The sequence below is a fragment of the Halichoerus grypus genome, chromosome 12, assembly GCF_964656455.1.
Source record: "Halichoerus grypus chromosome 12, mHalGry1.hap1.1, whole genome shotgun sequence".
NCBI lineage: Eukaryota > Metazoa > Chordata > Mammalia > Carnivora > Phocidae > Halichoerus > Halichoerus grypus.
Genome location: NC_135723.1, coordinates 84,479,113 through 84,503,440, shown reverse-complemented (window position 1 = coordinate 84,503,440; position 24,328 = coordinate 84,479,113). Strand labels below are relative to the sequence as shown.

The following is a 24,328-nucleotide window of genomic DNA, read 5'->3' as shown; positions in this document are numbered from 1 at the left end:
GTACAGGAGTGTGGAGGGCAGAACAATCTTTGTCCTTTGAACTACAGCATATTTTGGGTGTTTCTGCTTCTATCAGTCATTCCCTTTTTGAAATTACCTCATACTCTGTGGGATAAGGATGCTAGTACCAAATTATTTCTGGTCTTGCCAACTTGCTGCCTCAAGTCTAATCCTTGAAATCGTGGCCCTCTCTACATGGAGGGTAATGAACCCTGGTTTGCAAGCTCTGGGGAAGCCTTGCTGTAGTCTACAATCGCTGCAAACAGATTCTCTCCATCCAAGGAGGGGGCAGGATGCAGAGAACCTGCTGGTGTGGGAATTTCCAGATTTTGGTGCCTATCCTAGTAATTGCCACCTCAAATCAAATGAACAGCATTTTTAACAGTGTATATGAGAAGGAGGTTCATCACCCTAAAACACACAAATGTCATAATATTGCCATTATTTACTATTATCATTTATGATGATGATAACGACACTGGCAGTTGAGCGATTAAGTGTGTGGGGGAGTTGGGGGAGGGGGCACAGGGCTCTGAGGGCAAGAGAAAAAGGAACTACATCTCCCAGAACCACCCGGGAAAGTCCACGCCGCGGCGGCGGCGCCCCACCCCTTTCGCCTGCTGGGCCCGCCCGCCGATGACGTCACAGAGGTGACGTCACGGCGCCCAGAGCGAGGCTGGGGTAGAGAGGCCGACTGAGCAGGAGTCGTCCGCTTGTCGTGGAGGCTGCTAGGGAGCCGGCGAGAGGGTGAGCGGGCGAGCAGACGAGCGAGCCAGAGCAGGCAGGAGGGAGCGACGCGCGGCGCAGAGTAGCGCCGGGACCAGGCCGCGGAGGAACCCACAGCCGGAGAGGGGCAGCCCGAGCCGGGCGCCGCGGGGTCCCCACCCCCACTCGGCCGGACAGTGCCCGGTGTTCCCCCGTGCGGGGGGCGGCGGCGGCGGCGGCGGCTGACGGGACCGGACAGGACCGCGGGGGTGTTGCCACCTCCACCGAGAAGCCGGCGCGGCCGCGGGCTCCTCAGAGCCGGGGCCCGGGGCCCGTGATAGACGGGCCGAGGAAAGGAGAGAGGCGGCGGCGCAGGCGACGGGGAGGCAGCGGCGACACCATGTCATCCCCCAGTCCGGGCAAGAGGCGGATGGACACGGACGTGGTCAAGCTGTATCCTTCGTGGAGGGGGGATTCGGGCTGTCGAGTGGGGGCGGTGTGGGGATGCCCAGGGCACCCCTGAAACCCAAGCAGGGGCCCTGGGGCACTCCAGGCCACTGTCCGAGGCTCCCTTCCTCCACTCCCTCCCCCCAGTGCCTACGGCGGCTCCTTGGCACCTCCCAGGAGCCAAGAGCCTTTTCAGCTCCCCCCTTTATCTGCAGCACCCCGAAATGTGCGTTGTTCCTCGCTCTTCTGCACCCCCATTGCCCGTGACTTTCCTCCACGACGTTTTGGATTCCCAAGACGGCCTTTTTTTTTTTTTTGCAGGACCATCCACCTCTCTTGACCACCGTGCCCACCTCAGGGTCTCTCCTGTTTGCTCGCCCTGGATTTAGGGACTCGTGATAGAAATTCTCGAGAGTGAAGCCTTTCTTCCTTTCTTGAGATGCCTCCATTCCCTACATTCACTATGCTTCTTGAACTGGGGTAACTCAAGTGACCTCCTTTATCCCTAATTCCTTTCTATATTAGGAAGAGTAGTCTGCTCAGTGCCCCCTGTTGTAATAAAGAGCTCTGAGTGTTTTAAATCGGAGACCCTTGTTAAGCTTTCTGGTCCCTAGAAGAACCCCACCGTTTTTCTTTTCAGTGACAAAGCCTGTCCCACCCATAGTTGGATGTGGTGAGGACCCCCAGGCCCTCCAGTCAAGCCACCCTCCATATTGTGGATATGACAGCTGGGGGAGGGAGAGAAAGAGGATCTCTCCTTGACAAAATAGCCCCTGTACTAGCCACTTAAGCAAACTCCCTCTCTGAGGGTAAGGTTCTTGGGGGAATAACTGCCCTGATTTTACCAAGTGACACCCTTTATTTCCACCCCCCCCCAACTTTATGTACTCTGGAGGTAGCAGTGGGAAAGCTGTAACTGATAAGGGGCCTTCAGGCAGTGGTTTTGGTTGGAGTCCAGACTGATTATTTCATGACCAGCTAGAGAAATTCGCGAAGGTTCCTGTGACAAATCTAGAAAATTTTTGAGGGGTAATTTAGAGGGTTGGGCTGGGGGAGAGGAAATGAGCCCAGTGTTCTGAACAACTAATCCCTGGGGAGAAGGGGAACCGGGGATGGGGAGTGGTGGTGTGTGAAACGCAGTTAAAAAGTCCTGTCTCCTGCTTCTCTTTCTCCCTCACCCCCATCCCCCCACCATTTCCCCCTGTTGCAGGGTTTTGTTTATATAACTCAAGTTGTTTGGCTAGATTCTTCAGGTGAATTCCTTCTTTCTTCCTTTTATTTGTTACTCTTTTTGATTGGGCATTTTTCTCCTTTTTAGAGATTGATGATTATTGTTAAATACTCAGTTATGGAATTCTCCGAAGTTTTAAAAAAAGTAGTGTTTGTATTTGGTTTGGAAGTGGGGGATGGGATGGAAGTTGCCTGGGCAAGAGATTTTTTTTTTTTCCATAATCTTTTCAGGAATAAGGTGTTTTTCTCCTCACTCAGGAAAACTTAGCTAGAAATTAGGAACAGTAGATAGACTTCTAAGTTTTAGGGTTTGAAGTTTACAATTTTTGGGAGGTGGAAGGGGGGGATTACAGAGAGGAGCAAATAATGAAATACATGTTCCAAATATATGTCTAGGCACAAGCGAAATTGACTGAGCTGTTTGTGACTGTGATTGAGTTTTGTAAATGTGTGAATGATACCAGTAATGTTGGATTTTCATAAGGTTGCCGGAAAACTTGTGGCTATGGCTGTGTGTACATTTTACACAAAGCAGTTTCGGGTTTTATTTTTGTTTAGAAACTAGGAAATGACATGGTGGCAGAATCTGAGTTATTTTTATCCTGAATTAAGAGTTACTGTCACACCTAATGCAATTTTCTGCCTAATGTTTAATTGGGATGGAGGTGGAGAGAGAATTCCAGCTGTTTTTGATCAATGTCAGAGTCTTGAATTATATACATGCATATTTTTTAGAAGATTGAGGATAAAGGGTGAGGCCTAACTTGACCTGATGCCTGTTCCATATAGTGCCTTTTGTTCATTTAGTAGTTGTGGCATCTAGAATGATTACCGCATTTAGGAGTCGGGGTGTGGGGGGTGGAGAGGGAGAGGAAAACAGACAAAGAACAGCAGGGTGTCTTTCTCTTTTTTCTTCCCCTAAGTGGCTTATTTCATAGCTTATTTTTAGTAGAAGATGAAGAAAGGCAAAGATGCATTGGCCTTCTGTTCTTTCCCCACCTTCCTCCTTTCTGACAAAAGAAAGCAGAGGCGCTTTAAAATCATAGATCTCTGAGATAGGAGGACAACAGTCTCGGGACTTAAAAGCCAGAGGTTATCTTTGTTTCATATTTGTTATTTTCGGGTCTCACGTAGTTTGGAAGTTAAAATTTTTCTATTTCCTTTTGTGTGTGCATGTGTGTTGTGGGGATGAGAGATTTTGTGGCCTCTTTTCTCTGTTGAATTCGTATTAGTAGGCCCAGATGGAGCCACTAATTTTTGAGCAAGGTATATTTAGCAAAAAATTGAAGGAAAAATTTTCCAACCCACTATTAAAATTAGTACAATTGTGTGAAAGGGCCGGGGGTTGAAAATGAAAGATGGTGGAGAGGAAGTAGAGAAGGTCTGAAGGAATGTACTTGCTTTTTGCCCCTCAGTGCCCCTTGATGATTTCTTTGGTTTGGAGGCCGATAGCTGGTTTCATTGCAATCTCCTGTTTCAGCCCATTTTTGGTTGTCTCCTGAGTGTAATTATGCCACCACGATTTACAGCTTGGCAGGGAACCTATATAGTAGGAAAGTAGCGGTGTGGGGGTAGGGAGAGAAGGGGATGTGTAACTAATTGGCCACTGCTTTCCACCAGCTCGCGAGATTCTTTCGGAGACACTGTCTCTGGTTGTTGTTTGGAGTCGGTGATATTTCTTTTGTGACGGGTTGGTAGGAGGAGAGCTGACTCTCAAGTTATGCAGGGAGTGAGTGTTTTGCACCGATGCACTTAATAATCTGCTGGGCGATTATGTTCTGAAACTCTGACTCATTCATTGTTTCTGTTCTGATCCTTTCCTGAGGGTTGTGCAAACCTCTCCAGGAGCCTAGAGACTGATGTACTGACTTTTGGGCCCTGTAGGAATGTGTCCCAGTCAAAAAACTTACAGTCAGCCCAAATCCTGTGCAATGGTCGTGAATAGTGTGGCCATTTGTTTGCAAAGTCAGGTAGATTGGTTATACTGTGCTGTTCCCAGCCTGGCAAGCATTGAGGTTTCCATCTCTGATTATTTAGATCGTCTGAGAACTGGGACTCTGGTGACCTTAAAGCGTGATTTGCCCTAAAGGAATATCGGTTTAAATTCTCCCTGGTGGAGGAACAAACAGCTCAGATTACACGGGTTTCCTTGTTGGTGGGGGTTACTCGTCTCACCCTGTTGCACAGCCTGGTGATCCTTTTATCTGTGAACCAGTGGCCCCTGCTGAAGGCTGGAGCTGCTTGTTTTGGAAAAGCGTATGCAGGCAAAAGGCCTCAGGCACAGCTCCTCCCAGCTCATTGGCTGCTCTGTTACTACCCGGAAAAGGAGGAGGGGCGGAGCTACCAAACAGCTGATGGAGTGTGTGACCAGAGTGTGTTTATATACAAAAGAAGTAGGGGCTGGGGAGGCCTTGTGAGTAGTGTTACAGGATGAAGTGTATTTTCAAGGGATAAAAAGAGGAAAACCTGACCTTTTAGAGTACAAGAAATAAATGTTCAAGGTTAAATCAGAAACGTGAACCTGGTAATAATGGGGACTTGGCATACGCTGTATTTGTTATTGGTGAGATTTTGGAACTTTATAATAACTAAGTCTTCAGAGGGAGTTGCAGTAACTTAAAATAGGATATGCCACCACTTTAAATGTACTTATATGACTCACGCAGGGATTCAAAAGGATGGTAGAAATGTAAATTTTCCCTGCAAAAGCTTGAAGAGTGCTAGAAAGGGGCAGTGACTTTTACTAAATTCATTAACGGCATTAGTGAAGTCTTAGAGAATCCTGGGTGTCTGCTTTAGGGTTTCAGACGCTTTCAATAACAAGTTCATCCCCCTAAAACATTTGAGCACCGTCTTTATGCCAGGCTTGGTGCTAGGTGCTGGGGGTTTAGTAGTGAAAAATTTCAGTGTGGGTGGTCATGATGCTTATGTAACCAGTTAAAACAAAACAAAAAAAGTAGAAGCTGTTTATAGTAGGTCAACAGTCTATGTAGCAGCTTTTTGAATAACTTGTATTTACTTCAGAGTTGACTTTTCAAGGAGTAAAAAGGTTAAAAAGTGAATTTTATGCCATGGGATGTATGGGGGATATGTATTCCTAGTATTTTAAAGATAGATGTTAAAAAATGGAAACAAAAACGTTAAAACGCTTAGCTGTTTCTTTCACATCAACTTTGGTATTTTGTTGTTAATCAGTAGTTATTCTATCCCTAAATCAGTAGTCTTTGTTACTCTTTAATTTGTGCTCAAAGTGTAGATAATTCTGTAATCTTTTAACTAGCTCCAGTGTCAGAGAACCTGTGTTTTGCTTTTATTTCCTGTGGCCTCTGTTTTTGTGAGATGATGAGGTGGAAGGTGGAACAGTTTTATGGTCTTCAAGCTAAAAGTTAAAGCTTTGGCAGCTCCCAGTGTTCTGAATTTGTCTTCTCTGCATAGATTTTGGTGACAAATATAACGCACTGGTACTTATTTTTGTTAAGCAGGAACCTACATGAGTAAGCATTCACAGCTTCAGAACATCAGAGTCCTGCAGTGCAGTTCTAGTAAATTACACACACACAAGCCTAAAAATTCATCTTTTGGGGGAAAAAATCTTTTGCAAATGTGACCCTTAAAAGTCACTTAACACTGTTTGTGTGCATGTATTAGAAAAACCTGGATTTGTTGGTTTCCTAGTGTGCAATTTCCCTAGCACCTTGACCAGCATGTTTTATATGTGTGTGTACACATGGACTTATGTGCATGTATACACACACAAATATGTAATAGTATCTTGTTCACTTTTTTTTTTAAGATTTTATTTATTTGAGAGAGAACCAGAGAGCACAAGCAGGGGGAGTGGGAGCAGGAGAAGCAGGCTCCCCGCTGAGCAGGGAGCCCGACAGGAGGCCGGATAGGAGGCCGGATAGGAGGCCGGATAGGAGGCCATTCCCAGGGTCCTAGGATCATGAACTGAGCGGAAGGCAGATGCTTAACCGACTGAGCCATCCAGGTGCCCCTATCTTGTTCACTCTTAATAGATTTGATGATTCCAAGAATCGTTGCATTTTTAGGCATGCAGTTCAGACTGGTAAAAGTGCTTATGGTATAATAGCTTCTTGACTATAGACCCACAACATACGTTTTAGTAAAATACTTTAATGAAAAAACTTAATTGGATTATGCAAGTAGTAAGATAATTGAGGAAAGTATAGGTTACAAAAAGGGAAAGAAAAGAGTCACCCATAATCCTATCCTTTAAACAGTGGTTCTCAAACTTCAGTGTGATCTTAATTACCTGGAGGGTTTGTTAAAACAGGTTGCTGGGGTACCAGCTCTGGAGTTGTCTGATTCAGTGGGTCTAGAGAGCTTTTTTTTTTTTTAACAGGTTCCCAGATGATACTGGAAGGTTTGTCCAGGGACTACAGTTTAAGAACCACTGTCCTCAAATATTAACGTTACAGTGTTTTTTCTTATCAGTCTCCTACCCCCCATATATTATTTTCATACTATATGTTGATCATACTGTATGTGCCCTGTTTTTGCTGACTACTTCTTACAGCTTATTTTCCTGATTAAAAGTCTGAAACATAATGAAGAGGTCATGTAATATGTCATTCTATGCCCATGCCATTGATTTAATTCTTGGCCATTTTTCTGTGATAAGATTGAAATTAACATCTTGCGCATAAGGCTTTTTTTGTCTTTTTGGATTATTTCTGTTTTTTACTAGATCAAAGAAAATAACCATTTGAATTAAAATATTTAATTTCTTTTTTCTGTTTTCTTCTCGAGCAAAGAAAGTAACCATTTGAATTAAAATATTTAAAAATCGTGGGGCCCCATACTCTGTGCTCTCATTTTGTTCTGTTGTGTTTTAGTTGGTGTGATTTCAGCAGTGAAGCAATCAACCTGTCATAGTGATGACAAATGAGTTCTGATCTCTCTGTTTTAAACTGTGTGTGTGTGTGTGTGTGAGAGAGAGAGAGAGAGAGAGAGAGATAATGGTGATCCTTAAATTAAGGACACTTTTGTACTTCTCAAAGTGCCTACTGTGAGTTGGTAGGTTAAATATATTACATTTGTGATTAGATCTGACTGGCAAGAGCTATAGAATTAGTTTTGGTATCTGGAATTTTTTTTCCGTTTGTTTTTTTACTGAGGTATAATTGACATAACTATATATACTTAAAGTGATAAATTAGATAAGTTTTGACATAAATATCACCCATGAAGTCTATCAACATAACCATTGATCTGATTTCTGTCACTATAGATTATTTTGCATTTTCTAGAATTTTATATAAATGTAATTATACAGTATGTACTTTTAGGTGAATTCTTTCATCATATTTTGAGGTTCACCCTGTTCTTTTTACTGCTGAGTAATATGTCATTGTATAGCTATACCACAATTTGTTTATGCATTTACTTCTTTATGGGCGTTTGGGTTATTTCTAGTTTGGAGCTATTACAAATGAAGCTGCTTGGATGGATATTTTCTTTCTCTTGGGTAAATATATAGGGATGGAATAGCTGAATCATGGGGTTGGTATAAGTTTAACTTTTTAACAGGTGGCCTGAATTTAATTTTGACTGATGATTGTATTTCACACACAATTAAATTGTGACATTGAACTATTGTTTGTTTTGTATTTTAAGGGAATCCCATTAAATAATATTCTAAAGCACTGATTTCTAATCCACTCTGTCAAAGCTAGTTTTGTAACTGTTTTTCTCTCTCCTCCATTCAAAATTAGTGAACGAAATTTTCATTGTAAAATATTTTTGTTTTATGGCCCTTTGACATGATACTTTCAGGAATTATGGTCACAAAAAACTTTTATTTTTGCATTTGTTAGTAAGACTATCCTTTTCTGAAAAGATAAACACACCTTTTGTTGATGGTTCCCTTTCTTTTTGATATTGATAAGAATTTTTTTATGTTAGTTTTACTTAGCACCTCCAATTACATTTATAGCAGTTTATAAATATTGATGTAGAACTCTGTTGAGGTCTGAATAGTATCTTAATTTTCATATGGACTAAATTCAGGAACCAATGGCAACTCAGGCAGAACCGGAAACAGATCATATGTTTCCTTAATATGTTTCCTTAACGTGTTTCCTTGATAGTTTCCTTAATATGTTTCCCTGGAATTTTTTTAAAGTTAATTTTTAACAAAATAGGATTTTTTTTTTTTTTTTTTTGCTTTTTTACTTTTTGGCGTTACACGATGTAATTTATTTGATAGGTTGATAGACATTGCTGTAAGAAAAAAAAGACATTGCTTTGTAGTAGTTGCTATTGTCACATTCTTATAAATGACAAGCATTTGAATTTATATGCAGGTGTTTGCGTGCATGTTGCTTTAACAATTAACATACTACTGGCAGCTGGAGCTTTTAACTTGGCTAACAAGAAAGAAGACAGCTTCCTGGTTTATGCCTGTTTCAGGTTGCAATCAATGACTATTTGGTGGGGAGACTTTGGGTTCAGTCATCAGACGCAAGGATGGTGCTCTGAGCATGTTTATTAAGAGAGTGTTATTTTCAGATTGCCAAAATGTAATTAAAGTGCAGTATAGGAACCTCTTGAAAATACAGAAGAGTCTGTGTACTTTTGAGAGACTGTTGTTACATTAGTGATTCTCAGGTGGGGTGGGGGTATGGTGATTCAGTAGAACTGTCTTTCTGTGTAGGTACTATTGTAGTTTCTTCTCTGTACCTCACCAGATGCTTGCAGAGGGTGTCTGGCTGTTTGCAGGCTGGTGCTCGTGTTGGCTGCTACGCCTGGCGGAACCCAGATCCTCAAGAGCCAGGTGGTGGAAAGCCCCACAGGGCAGCTGTATGTGGGCGAAGGATCCTTTTGCCTTCCCCCACTTTTTAGGCATCCAGGGCATAAGATAGGAGGTGTATACAGGTGCTGCTGATCTTTTGACCTGGCCCTGCTGAGAAGTCAGGGAGGAGCAGGAAACCCATGTGAAGGGGAGAGGCTTGGCTGAACTTTGTCATGCTCTGGAAGACAGTCATGGCCGGTGGGTCTGCTTCTGGGCCCACAACAGGTACCACTTGGAGGGGCCATATTTAGGGTTATAGAGTATTACTTAATTGGGAATGGAATCTTATCTCTTCAACTTCTCAGTCTCTAACTTTTAGACATTTTTAGGGAGGCATTATGTATAAAAGAGATATTCCCTATGTGTGAAATTGTTACTAATATTGTAAGTTATGAGTTTTCTGTTTAACATTAAGCAAAATGTTTCTTTTTCCATGTATCATGTTTTTATCATGTACACTTCTCAAGGTTTCTTGGATTCTAAAATCTTAGCTGAGGTAATATAAATAGAGTGCGCCTGGTTCGTGTTACCTCAGAAGCAATTGGGTTACTGCTCAGCTTAGTGAAAATAAATTTAGTTGTTTTGTCCAAATGGTGCCATTATAACTCTGGTTACCTGGATATTGCTTTTCAATCAGTTGACTTTATGTTGCTTAGTTTCAGAAATGTTGATTAATTTAAAAATTAAAAAATGGGGGTAAACCTTTCCATTGTGGTTACCTATAGGAAGTTGATTCAGTTAGAATTGTGTTCGTAAGAGATCACTGGGTGTAATATAGTTGATTATATTGTTTTATGATCTTACAGACTACTGAATGTTTAGTACCCTTTTGCTAATCTATGTAAATCTGTATATAAATTAGTAAGTCTCCTTGGGAACACAGCCTGAAACTACATAACCCTTTTTGTTTCACTCCAGAGGAAAGAAACAATTTACTTTTTTTTCATTAACACTCACTTTTGTGTGGCCTTTATATATGGTCCCACAGCTGTGAATTAGTACTTGGTCAGACCGCTGATTTAAACTAAGGCTTTTATAATGAAATCATCCCATGATGTAGATCTTGGAGGTTTGGGGTTTTTACTGCACAGTATATTCACATTCACATATTCAAAGCACATTAAAATGTAGAACATGATACATGTTTGATAACAGAAATCACCGATCTTGGCAACAGCATTTGACATTATTAACATCTGTTAATTTTACGAACTAATTCAGTCAATTCGCTATAGCCACCATCTTCATAATGAATAAAGGGGGAAAAAACTGTTTCTTGCCCCTTTATTCATTTGTATCCTTAGAGATTAGAAACAAAAACAAAAACAAAATACTTTTAAGTCAGATTTGTTTTATGGGTGGAAGAAAGAGAGGAAGTAGACCTTTGAGTGTGTTCTTTAGTCTGATTGTCTGGATTGCTGCCCATTTCTCCTGGCAGTTAAGAAAAGCAGGTCTTGAGTGCTGTCATTGATGATCAAATGACATATATTTGAGTATACCTGTATTGAATCATTTATATACTTGAGAACACTTACTTTGCTTCTGTCTTGTCATTCTATAGGCTCCTGGGTTAGAATAGTTAGGTACCAGATTCTATCTTTGAGTAATCAGTGTGGCATTTCCTTTGAGATTTAGCTGAGTTTTATAACCTATGAACCATGATATATCAAGAAGACTATTGGTGGCTCATCAAGACTATCATTTCATTTCATATATTTCCATTTGTATGTCTTTTCTTTTTCTGTTGGTGTTCCTAACTTACACTTTGACTAATTTCTCAAAATCGAGCAAAAGTTAAATACACTGGCAGGAAAGTACACAAATAAACCTTTGAAGATAAGGTATTTCCAGATCTTTCACATTATCTTACATTCAAGCTTAACCAGAAGTAGTAGTGAAGCCAGATCCTTTTTTCTAGGAGTTTGGAAATCAGTATACTTGGCCTAGTTCACTTTGTGCGGTTTGGCAATTATTTATCAAACTAGAACTTATGCTAAAAATACATAGTAGTATACAACTTTGCTATGTGTCCTCTGAATGTAAAAACAGGCTATGCCTTAGGTTTGCCTTAACTCTGTTCAGTGAAGTCAGACATAATGGAATGTGACACCTGAATTTTGTGTTCTTATACTTTAAAGGTCCTGGTCTCTCCTTGCCTCTGAAGAATTTGGTGTTTCTAAGCTAGTTTTATATTATCTGGTCAGTGTTTCTGAGATTCAGAAACTGCTGATTCTGCTTTCTTTGAATAAGTCTCAGGGTAGGAAGTCTAGAGGTCTTTATCATCCAGCATCCATCTGCCTGTGTTCTTAAGGCAGGGTAAACGGGAACAGTCCCCTACTCATGTGGGAGCTTATTCCCAGGATTAAGTTCTAGCCCCTTTGCATCTTGTAATTCAAAGAATGACAAATGAAATTCCATGTTTACTTGTGCTTGTTTTCCATTTTTGGGGGTGATCTGGTATGTATGCACAAGCCTTTGAACTGGATTATCTTAATTGACACAGATACATGTCTTACCTTTCCATTTGCTTAATGGGTAATAGAATTAGAAATTCTGTCTTTTATAGAATCAGAAATTAGTGTATGATTTGTATGCTTTTAAATTGGGGCTTATTGAATTGGATAAAACATAAGGATTTTAGTCTGTCAGTTCTGGTTGTTTTATTTCTTAAATGTCATTCCTACAGTGTTTTGTCAGCTCTGATGAAGTTCTGATGACATTTTAGTAGATATTACACTTAATTTTAGCATGGTTTTCTACTTGGAGAAAACCTGGAATGCAAATAATAGTATTACAAAGCAATGGTTGCTTTCTGAACATAATGGCTCTTTGAGTTGAGATTAATAATTGTATTATTTCTGGGCAATATCCTTTGTGCCTTTAAAAAAAAGATTGTATTTATTTGAGAGAGAGAGAGTGCATGAGCAGGGGGAAGGGGGAGGGAGAGGGAGAAGCAGACTCCCTGCTGAGCAGGGAGCCCAATGGGGGACTCAGTCCCAGGACCCTGGGATCAGGACCTGAGCCGAAGGCAGATGAAGGCAGATGTTTACCCGACTGAGCCACCCAGGCACGCTGCCCCCCCCTTTATGGCTTTAAGTAATAGTTTGAGAAATACTAATTCTTGGTTGTATTGCTTCAGATTAGGAGAGTAAACTCTGGTAACTTTAATTATTGATACCAAAAATAGAAGCCAAAGTTGAAATAAGGAGTCTATTTTTCATTCCTGACTTACAGAATCAGTTTTACTATTTAGTAGTCACATTTGTTATATGAAAAATAGAATTAAAAATAGTAGAGCCTAATGCCTTTGTTAATCTTATTTATGAATGTAAGAGTCAGAGAATGAAGAATGACACTAAGTAGGTCTTAATATAAATGTTCTGGTGTCTCTTTGTAGATTAGATGGCATTGCGTTTGTATTTTTGAGGTGTCTGAATTGTATGTGACCTGTCAATAATTTAAAAAAATAATATAAGCCCTGTAATAGTGCCTGACTTGAAGTTTTTATCTGCATAGAATGACATCATGCTATTCCTTTCAAAAACTTTGTATTTAATTACCTAAATCATATTTTGGTTTTTAAAAGGTAAATTTAGGGAATGGGAATACAGGTGAGTAAAAGGTATGTCCAGAGCCCGAATAGGATCCCATCAGAGTTTAAAACAGTTCAGTACTTAATATTTTACATATTTTATAATATGTCTTTTAATACTCTCCAGGTATTTTGAAGATATCTTCTGTAGAAAATTTAATTGCTAACTTTTTTTTAAGTAATCTCTACATCCAACATGGGGCTCAAATTCATGACCCTGAGGTTCATGCTCTATGGACGGAGCCAGCCAGGCGCCCCAGTTGCCAACATTTTCATTGATATTTAAACTCTGGGTGTCTTTAATGGATCAGTTTTGCTCCATGTTACAGTAATTTCAGTTACTAGTCTTAAGACAGCTAAGCGTGTATAAAGACTTTGGATGCTTTTTTATTTTATTTTATTTATTTTTAAAATTTTTTATTTTTTTAAGTAGGCTTCACACCCAGTGTGGGGCCTGAAGTCATGACCTTGAGATCGAGTCGCATGCTCTACTATCTGAGCCAGCCAGGCACCCCTGGATGCTTAATTTTTTATAAAAGTTGAGATGAAGGCTTGGGAAGTAACCAGCCTTTCTCATTTTCTACTGTTTTTGCCTTAATGTTTGATAACTTTTTACTTTTTTTAGATAAGCTTTTAATTTTGGATTTACAGAAAAGTTGCAAAGATCGTACAGAGAGTTCCTGTACCTCACTCAGTTCTGGTTACCCCCATGTTACGTTACAGAGACACATTGGTCAAAACTAAGAACAACCAACAATGGTTGTTTGGTATGTTACCGTAAACTAAACTTCAGGCTTTATTCATATTTTGCCAGTTTTTCCATGAATGTTCTTTTTGGTTCCAGGATTAAATCCAGGATACCACATTGCAGGTAGTGGTCATGTCTCAGTATTCTCTAGTCTGTGACAGTTGCTCACTTCTTTCTTGTTTGACAGAACATTGACAGTTTTGAAGTACTGGTAGGGTGTTTTTTGGAGTATTCCTCAATTTTGGTTTATCTGATTTTTTTTTTTTACTACTCATGATTAGACCTCATAATAGTAAAGGTATTAAAATTGGCCAAACTCATTGTGGGGTTTTGGGAAGAATACCACAGAGGTGAAGTGCCCTTCTCATCACAAATGGACGGTATGAGGGGCATACCTGTGTCCTTAGGACATCACAGGTGATGTTAACCTTGATCCACTGGGCCTTAGTGGTGCTTGCCAGGTTTTTCCTGTGACGTTACTATTTTTCCTTCAGTATTCAATTCTTTGGAAGATAGTCACTAAGTGTAGCTGACACTCAAGAAGCCCGGGGGACTTTGGTTCTACTCCTGGAAGGAGTTACTGTTTTTTGACTTTTGGGTGTGTGTCTGTTTTGTTGTTGCTTCTGTTTTTGACTTTAAAAAATTTTTTTAATTTAAATTCCTTCTTTGATGTGGCCTCTTCTCTCCCTTTAGTTGTAGAGTTTGTTCGTCAGTCTTCAGGTTGATTTCTGGGGATATTTAGGATGATTTGAGAAGTTATCTAATTGTGTTCATGGGCTGAGGTGAACTTGTGGTCTTCTTACTATGCCACCATCTTCCTGCTCCTTGCTTTTGACTCTTAATTGTAATGTATTAGTGCATTAATCTAAGTTGTTAGCTTTTGTTCAGAAGTTACACTTGAATGAAGTATAGATTGGTATGGCCTTTTGAATGGAGTGTAGATGGTACGGCCTTATGGAAACAAAATGGGATGTAAATATATGAGGATGTGGTCTGGGAGCACACAGATTGTTGGATATGTTTATTTAGCAATTTGCAAATGGCAAATTTAACTTTCTACATTTGGCTGGTTTTAGATATGTAATAACATATGTGAAAATGAAGATAAACTTAGAATGAGCTGCAAAGGTATTAGTTAAAAGCTTCATAAGTCAAGGAATTCTATAATCTTAGAGTTTTAGGGTGGGGTACCGATAAAATACTATTACATTCTGCATGGCTTCTTGTTATTAACCAGTTACATAATTAACTCAGAGAAGAATATATTCTTATCCACTAATTCGAGCAGAGGATCATTATTTTGGCCCATAGAAACATTTTATTCTAAAAGGAATGCATTTTTCACCATTTTGGTATCTTTTTTTTTTTTTTTAAGATTTTATTTTTTTATTTGACAGAGACAACACGAGAGAAGGAACACAAGCAGGGGGAGAGGGAGAGGGAGAAGCAGGCTTCCCACCGAGCAGGGAGCCCGATGTGGGGCTCGATCCCAGGACCCTGGGATCATGACCTGAGCCGAAGGCAGACGCTTAACGACTGAGCCACCCAGGCGCCCCCTGAAGCTTACTTCTTTAAATGAGAAAATTCATTTTACTTTGACAGTTTTTGGTGTATTTTTATTTTAGCTGATGTTTTTGCCATTTTCTCCTTTCTTCCTTGGAATAACACTAACTGATGATGAAAGTCATAAAAGTATATACAATACATTGTTTTCTTTTTAAGGTTTTATTTATTTTTAATTTTTTTAAAGATTTATCTGTCAGAGAGAGGGGGAGAGAGAGCACAAGCAGGGGGAGTGGCAGGCAGAGGGAGAAGCAGGCTCCCTGCTGAGCAGGGAGCCCGATGCGGGACTCGATCCCAGGACCCTGTGATCATGACCTGAGCCAAAGACAGACGCTTAACTGACTGAGCCACCCAGGTGCCCCAATACATTGTTTTCTTGAACAGAGTATATTTATAGTTGAGGCTATTAGGTAAGCGACCTTTGGAAAAATAATAGATATTAAAATTTGGCCAAACCCATTTGGTTTCTAGGCTAAAATGTTAAGCTAAAGTATCTCTCCTAGGAGCTTCCTTGAAAATAGTGAGGAAGAAAGGTAGAAATTGAGTATTAATGGTAATTTATCTTGCTGGTTATAAACATAGTAATAAATAGTAATACATTCTTTGAGGTTGTAGAAGATAGTTCAGAATCTGTGTATCAACTCATGGGGACACCTGGGCTTTTGTGTGATATAGGTCAGAAGTGTTTATAACTAGCTGTTTATTGGTTTAGTAACCCGAGTGGTGCACTTTTAGACCTTTGGCCTTAAATAATACTAACACCTGGATGTCATGTAGATGCTGAGAGTCAGGAGTGTGGCACTTAGAGCCATCTTACTGGCTTGATGACCCTGTCAGATGTTGAACTGGTTCTTTTGTGTTTGTTTCCTTTGCTCATTTTAAGTCCTTCAAAAGAAAAGAAACGACTTTTTTTTTTTTTAAAGATTTCATTTATTTATCTGACCGAGAGCGAGAGAGGGAACACAAGCAAGGGGAGTGGGAGAGGAAGAAGCAGGCTTCTCGCCGAGCAGGGAGCCCGATGCGGGGCTTGATCCCAGGACCCCGGGATCATGACCTGAGTTGAAGGCAGACGCTTAACCGACTGAGCCACCAAGGTGCCCCAAGACTTAATTTTTAAAGAGCAGATTTAGGCTTAAAGCAACATTGAGAGGGTACAGAGAATTTCCCATATCCTACTGGCCCCACTCATGCACAGCCTCCCCCATTGTCGGCATCCCTTACCAGAGTGGTGCATTTGTTACAACTGATGAATCTGCATTGACACATCATTATCACCCAAAGGCTGTACTTTGCATTAGAGTTCATTCTTAGTGTTGTAGATCTGTGTGTCCGGACATATATATAATGACATATGTCCGTCATTATGGTATCCTACATAGTATTTTCACTGCCCTAAAAATTCTCTGTACTCCACCTATTCGTTCCCCTCTCCCCCAACCCCTGGCAAAATTCTCTTTTTATGCCTTTATAATTTTGCCTTTTCCAGGATGTCCTATAGTTGGAATCCTATAGGATGTAGCCTTTTCAGATTGGCTTCTTTCATTTAGTAATAATGGACTTAAGTTTCCATTATGACATTTCATGGCTTGATAGCTCATTTCTTTTTTTTCTTTTTTTTTTTTTTAAAGATTTTATTTATTTATTTGACAGAGAGAGACGCAGCGAGAGAGGGAACACAGCAGGGGGAGTGTGAGAGGGAGAAGCAGGCTTCCCTCGGAGCAGAGAGCCCGATGTGGGGCTCGATCCCAGGACCCCGGGATCATGACCTGAGCCGAAGGCAGATGCCTAACGACTGAGCCACCCAGGTGCCCCGATAGCTCATTTCTTTTTAGTGCCGAATAATACTGCATTGCCTGGATGTACCACAGTTAGTTTGTCCATTCAGCTTGGTGAGCTGTTTTTAGTGAATAGAGCTAATATTTTTCTTATGGTTCCTCATTTTTCCAGATTTACCTTTGTACTTAAAAAAAAAAAAAAAGGTATCTCTTAGTAGCAAGTAATTACATTTTATACTGCTGGCTCATTCTGTGCTCAGTTCTACCTTTCTTGACCCTTAATACTTGGCCTATAATGTGCTGCTTCTCATTCTGGTATATTTCAGTTTATTCTTACGGCATCTTTGAGGTGTTATGGCCCACTTTTTATGGCTTAAAAACCTGGGTTGCACAGGTTGGCTGAATGTTCTGAGATTGTAGAGGAAGTCCTTCTAGAGAGGAGTCTGAAGCCAATGAGAGTTTGTCATGCTTTTGTCCCTTTGGCACACATTTAACTTTGCATATGAAGTAGGTGCTCAGAAAACATCTGTTAAGTGAATTTTGATCCTAATATCCTATAGGTTTTTGCCAAGTCCTTGGGTCAGTTTTAGACTAAACTTTGGCACCTGTATGGAAAATTAGAACCCTATATACAGAAATCATGCTGGGAGAGGCAAATCTTCCTCAAATGATGACTTCAGTTCCTTCTGTACAGATGCCATTTGCCATTTCACGTACACTGCTCTTTTTTCCACGCGTGATGTGAGCTATTTGTGTTCTGAAATTTCCCTAAATGCTAATACTTTATTTTATTTTTTAATATTTTATTTATTTGACAGAGCATACAAGCAGGGGGAGTGGCAGGCAGAGGGAGAGGAAGAAGCAGACTCCCCACTGAGCAAGGAGCCTGATGTGGGGCTCAGTCCCAGGACCCCGAGATCATTACCTGAGCCAAAGGCAGACGCTTAACCGATTTTGCCACCCAGGTGCCCCACTTTAGTTTATTAATAGTCATTTTCAGATGAGTTCCCTTTTAAGATTCTTTGCTGGTTTTATTTAAGATCAAAAAAGCTCCTAGGATTGTGGATTGGGGAAAGAAACAGTTGGAACTTCTGTTACTTTGTAAAATAGAATACCTTAAACTCATCAAATCATATAGCTTACTAATATCTCTGTACTTTGTGAAGTGTCTCAAGTTGCCCTTTTATAAAAATTATATGTGGCCTGTTTTTAGTTATTCAAAATAATGGGGAAAATAGCAAGATGTTTAAAATCTCATAGGTGCAAAACTTGAGGTTCAGTGATACATTTAATGTACATACACATAAATACAACTTTTTTCTTTGTGCATGGGCTGTTAGGAAAAGATTTTTACTCATATTATTGGTAAGTTCTTTAATCACTGGAGTTCTCAAAACAGATTCCAAAGTGTTGCCTGCAGACTCCTTGGGATCCTGGAGACACTTTCAGGGGGACTGTAAGGTCAAAACTTGTTTCATAGCTACGTTATTTCTTCTCCTCCTCCTCCTTTTTTTTTTTCGCCTTTTTTGCTGTATTGGCATTTGCTCTGATGGTGTAGATCCAATGGTGGATAAAACTGTTGATGCCTTACCACGCCAGAACTGTGGTCATACTCAACATACTCTTCACCAGCACATACCTACAGTTAAAAAAGGGCAGTTTCATTTGAACATGTCCTTGATGAGGAATAAAGATAATTAGTAAATTTTGGCCTTCAATTATGTGTCTTTTATTTATTTTTTAAAGATTTTATTTATTTATTTATTTGAGATAGAAACAGAATGAGAGGGGAGAGGGTCAGAGGGAGAAGTAGGCTCCCCGCTGAGCTGGGAGCCCAATGTGGGACTCGATCCCAGGACCCTGGGATCATGACCCGAGCCGAAGGCAGTTGCCCAACCAACTGAGCCACCCAGGCGCCCTTATGTGTCTTCTAATATTCTGTGTGATGAAATGGGAAAACCTTTCCTGCATGTCGAAAGTATGGTGATGTTTTCTAGAAGAAACAACTTAGCTGATTTTGAATTGCCAACTGAACTAGCTGTTTTTCTAGGGAATGCCATTTGTACTTGAAAGTATGTACTTGAAGCAATTGTATGTTGGAAGAGAAGTTGTCATGTTGTACAAAGGCTAGGACATACTTTATTTGTACCTAATGCATAGTGTTGGCAATATAGTAGTTTTTTTTTTTCCCAAATTTTTATTTAAATTCTAGTTAGTTGACATATAGTGTAATACTGGTTTCAGGAGTAGAATTCAGTGATTCATCACTTACATATAACACCCAGTGCTCATCATAATAAGTGCCCTCCTTAATACTCATCCCCCATCTAGCCCATCCCCCACCCCCTCCCTCCATCAGCCCTCAGTGCTCTATGGTTAGGAGTGATACTTTTTTTTTTTTTTTTAAAGATTTAAAGATTTTTTTAAAAAATAAATTTTTTATTTATTTTAGGAAGTGTGCATGAGTGGGGGAAGGGGCAGAGGGAGAGGGGGAGAGAGAATCTCAAGCAGATTCCTTGCTGAGTGTGGATCATGACCTGAGCTGAAATCAAGATTTGGATGCTTAAGTGACTGAGCCACCCAGGTGCCCCAAGAGTAGATTTTTTTTTTTTTAAGATTTTTTATTTATTTATTAGAGAGTGAGATAGCATGAGCAGGGGGAAGGGTAGAGAGAGAAGTGGACTCCCCGCTGAGCAGGGAGCCCAATGTGGGACTCAGTCCTAAGACCCTGGTATCATGACCTGAGCTGAAGGCAGACGCTTAACTGACTGAGCCACCCAGGCACCCAAGAGTAGATTCTTTAATAAAATATTCAAACCAAGTTGAATTGAATTATACAATAAACAAGGTAAATACACATTTAGCCGTGAAGGGAAATTGGTGTAATGTGAAGATGGGAAGTGTTTTCAGGTCAGTAAAGAGCGTTAGAGTTTATACTGTGTTTTATAGATTCTAACACCTTTTTTTCCATATCTCAACATCTTTGAAATTGAGATGTCTTACAGTTGGTGGTGAATCAGTTTGTCAGCTTCTTTGTTTCTTGATGTCATAAAATAATGTAGATACGATGAAATAAGGTGGCATTTTTTTTTTTTTCCATGTTTTTGTTTGAAGCTGAGGAGGAAACATTGAATAGCAGTTTACTTCTTGGGCTATAGGATATGTTACATTAAATTTTATTTTATCAGACCCTGAGTTGACTGGGCAGTTGACAGTGGGTCCATTGTTAGAATATTCCATTCATAAAGCATGTGTCTTCATTCCAAGGGAGAAGACTAGATTCTACTGCCAGAATTCAGGCTTTTAAAATAAAATGTAAAATGTGATGTAAAATTTTTTTATGTGCAAAACTTTATTTTTCTATTTAATCATCGTTGTTGCTGGGAACATAATGGTGAGTATTGAGTTATTCCCATTTCTGTTGTAAAGCAGGCCATGGGAGATTTTACTGTGTAGCTCTTACAAAATGAAGAATAGTGGGGTGCCTGGGTGGCTCAGTTGGTTAAACATCTGCCTTTGGCTCAGGTCATGATCTCAGGATTCTGGGATCGAGTCCCTTGTTCAGCTTCCTGCTCAGTGGGGAGTCTGCTTCCCCCCCCCCCCCCCGCTCGTGCACGTGCTTTCTCTCTCTCTCAAAGAAACACAATCTTTAAAAAAAATGAAGAGTAGCAGAATTGAAAGACTTAAAAAATTCTCTTTTAAAGATTTATTTTCAGGGGCACCTGGGTGGCTCAGTCGTTAAGCGTCTGCCTTCGGCTCAGGTCATGATCTCAGGGTCCTGGGATCGAGCCCCGCATCGGGCTCCCTGCTGGGCGGGAAGCCTGCTTCTCCCTCTCCCACTCCCCCTGCTTGTGTTCCTTCTCTAGCTGTGTCTATCTCTGTCAAATAAATAAATAAAACCTTTTTGAAAAAAAGATGTATTTTCGACAGAGCGTGCGCATGAGCTGGGGGAGGCGCAGAGGGAGAGGAAGAGAATCCTCAGACTCCCTGATTAAGCATGGAGCCCAATGCAGAGCTCCATCCCATGACTCTGAGATAATGACCTGAGCCACTCAGGTACCCCTAAAAATTTCTTTTAATTAAAAAAATTCAATATTTACTAATACTGCACCGGAGCTTGAAGAAGTTGTAAGTTTACTTTTGGCTTCTGTTATTCTGAACCTGAGTACTGTTAATATTTATTCTGTGTCGTCTTCAGAGGACCTGGGAGATACAGATGCTCATTTGTGTATCTTTAGAGCAATTTCTGTTCTCTTGAAAAGGTCTATTAAAAGATGAGTTATTGGATTCTATTATTAACCTTATGCCTCTGTTTCATTCTGTATAAAAACAAAAAGGACCATAACATGGAGCTACAAAGATACTGTACAAGTAAATAACATAAGCATCCTTAATAAAGTTAGAAAGAGGGTAGGACCTTGGAAAAAGTACTGAGTCAAGTCTATGAGAGAAGGCTTCCTGGAGGAAGATTGACTGTCCTAGAGATAGGAGGCAAATAAGCAAGAGGGCACATGTGGGGATGTGAGGTGGTTGGTGGCTTAACTCGGTTAGATCAGAGGTTGTAAACTAGTCACTGTAAGTATGTACGTGCTAGAGCACGTTACGTGTGACCAAGATATGTGGGTTGCTATAAAAGGAATAGGCTGAGCTTTTTGCTTTTTATGATCTAATAGACACTGGAACCAGTAGAACCACACCTGATACTTTGCTGGAGGTATGATTTCTCATCTGTCAACTAAAAGAGGATTCTTGGTGAATAATTTACCCATAGAAATTGAAATCTGATACGGGTTGGCAGGGTTCTACCGATGTTAATAGAAGAGAATGCGTGGGTTTGTGGCACATTATATGAGAATGATTAAGGTAACATTTTGAAATGTGTATACCTTTTCAGGTGTATACTGCATTAGAAAAATAAGATATAGTGGAATGACCGTAGGCTTTGGATTTGCAGCTGCATTTGGTTTCTTCAACCAAAAAATGAAGAAAATACCACATTATAGGATTGTTGGAAGGATGATATGAAATAATGTGACTGCATTTAGTACATAGTTGCTTATTGAATAACTGAGGAATTGTAGTTGGCTGTTAGTACTAAGATGTGAAATAATGTAGCTGGTATGTGGAGTTAGCAGGTAAGCAGATAAGGGCAAGATTGAGGTTGTCAAGGACCCAGATTCCTTCTGTTTTCTTCTACCCAGCCACCTTTACTGTCCTAAAAGGGTTGCTCCTACCATCACATTAATGTTATATGCAGGAGGAGGAAGAAAGGGGTGATTAAGACAAACTTAAAATAACTAGCTAAGACTGCCTCCCCCCACCCCCAACTTTTAAGGAGCTTTTTTGAGTGTCCCTCCCTACAAATGGCACTTACATTCTGGGCCAGAAGTGTCAGCTGACCAACCCTAACTGCAAGAGAGGCTGGGAAACGTCACTTTTTTGACTGCCCTTAATAAAATTAGTTTTATTAGTAAGGGGAGGGGTGCCTGACTGACTCAATTGGAAGAGCATGCGACTCTTCATCTCAGGGTCATGAGTTTGAGCCCCACGTTGGGTGTAGAAATTACTAAAAAAATGGAAAGGGAAGAATAGATACTGGGTTGGGTAAGCAGCAGTGTTTGCCACAATGAATGTTTGGTTTTTTTTTCTTTCTTTTACATATTTGGGGGTATTATCATTCAGGCTTGGCTTCCCATGCCTTGAATTTTGGTTTATAAATTTTATTTATTTATTTATTTATTTATTTATTTATTTATTTATTACGATTTTATTTTTTTGACAAAGAGAGACACAGCGAGAGAGGGAACACAAGCAGGGGGAGTGGGAGAGGGAGAAGCAGGCTTCCCGCTGAGCAGGGAGCCCAATGCAGGGCTCGAACCTAGGACCCTGGGATCATGACCTGAGCTGAAGGCAGACACTTAGACTGAGCCACCCAGGTGCCCCTATAAATTTTATTTCTTGCCTTTATCCCATGTCTTCTAGATTCTGCTTTGCTGGAGGACTGGGTTTACCCGATAAGATTATTTACTCTGGGGCATTAAGGGAGAAGACAAACCATTACCTTGTCTCTTTTCACTTCTAGTTTATCTTCAAACTTTTAACTCAGGACCTAATTTGGGAGGTTGGGAGAAGAGGGGCAGCATGTCAGTATGAAAGAAGACTGCCTGGCAGACCATCCAGTGTTCTTGCCCTTAACTCTGCCGCTCAGTGCTGCGAGACCTTGTGCCTTTTCACTTCCTTCTTGGTTATCCCTTTCCTTACATATCGAATAAGGAGGTGGCTTAAATGATCCTAAGTCTTTGCAACTTGAATACTATGATTTTTATCTGCAGACAGTTTGCATATAACTCTTAACTGTGTATGTATATGTACGTAAAATGTGAAAGATCTTCAAAGCCATGTGTATACCTGGCATTGCCTTCTAGGGAATAGAGAATTGAAAATAGCTTTATGACAAATTTTTTTTAGATTTTATTATGTTAGTCACCATACATTACATCATTAGTTTTTGATATAGTGTTCCATGATTCATTGTTTGCATCTAACACCCAGTGCTCCATTCAGTATGTGCCCTCCTTAATACCCATCACCGGGCTAACCCATCCCCCCACCCCCCTCCCCTCTTAAACCCTCAGTTTGTTTCTCAGAGTCTATAGTCTCTTCATGGTTCATCTCCCCCTCCGATTCCCCCCCTTCATTTTTCCCTTCCTACTATCTTTTTGTTTTGTTTTTTCTTTTTAACATATATAATGTATTATTTTTGTTTCAGAGGTACAGTTCTGTGATTCATCAGTCTTAACACAATTCACAGCGCTCACCATAGCACATACCCTCCCCAATCACCCAGCCACCCCATCCCTCCCAGCCCCCCCACCACTTCAGCAACCCTCAGTTTGTTTCCTGAGATTAAGAATTCCTCATATCAGTGAGATCATATGATACTTGTCTTTCTCTGATTATTTCGCTTAGCATAATACCCTCTAGTTCCATCCATGTTGTTGCAAATGGCAAGATTTTTTTTTTTTGATGGCTGCATAATATTCCATTGTATATATACACCACATCTTTATCAATTCATCTGTTGATGGACATCTTGGCTCTTTTCATAGTTTGGCTATTGTGGACGTTGCTGCTATAAACATTGGGGTGCACGTACCCTTTCGGATCACTACATTTGTATCTTTGGGGTAAATACCCAGTAGTGTAATTGCTGGGTCATAGGGTAGCTCTATTTTCCTCCGTACTGTTCTCCAGAGTGGCTGCACCAGCTTGCATTCCCACCAACAGTGTAGGAGGGTTCCCCTTTCTCCGCATCCTTGCCAACATCTGTTGTTTCCTGACTTGTTAATTTTAGCCATTCTGACTGGTGTGAGGTGGTATCTCATTGAAGTTTTGATTTGGATTTCCCTGTTGCCGAGTGATGTTGAGCACTTCTTCATGTGTCTGTTGGC

General features: G+C 40.4%; 1 protein-coding gene across 5 annotated transcripts in view; it reads left to right on the top strand.

Moving 5' to 3' along the window:
* Positions 1–660: 660 nt before the first annotated feature.
* UBE2H (ubiquitin conjugating enzyme E2 H) overlaps positions 661–24,328 on the top strand; it is a 105,784-nt gene continuing 82,116 nt past the window's right edge. For 2 of the 5 annotated variants that reach the window (XM_036101280.2, XM_036101277.2), the window contains exon 1: positions 661–1,158. In XM_036101280.2, coding sequence (XP_035957173.1) covers positions 1,106–1,158 — 53 coding nt within the window. In that variant the 5' untranslated portion in view covers positions 661–1,105. The other 3 variants (XM_036101278.2, XM_036101282.2, XM_078059559.1) reach the window with 3 other exon arrangements.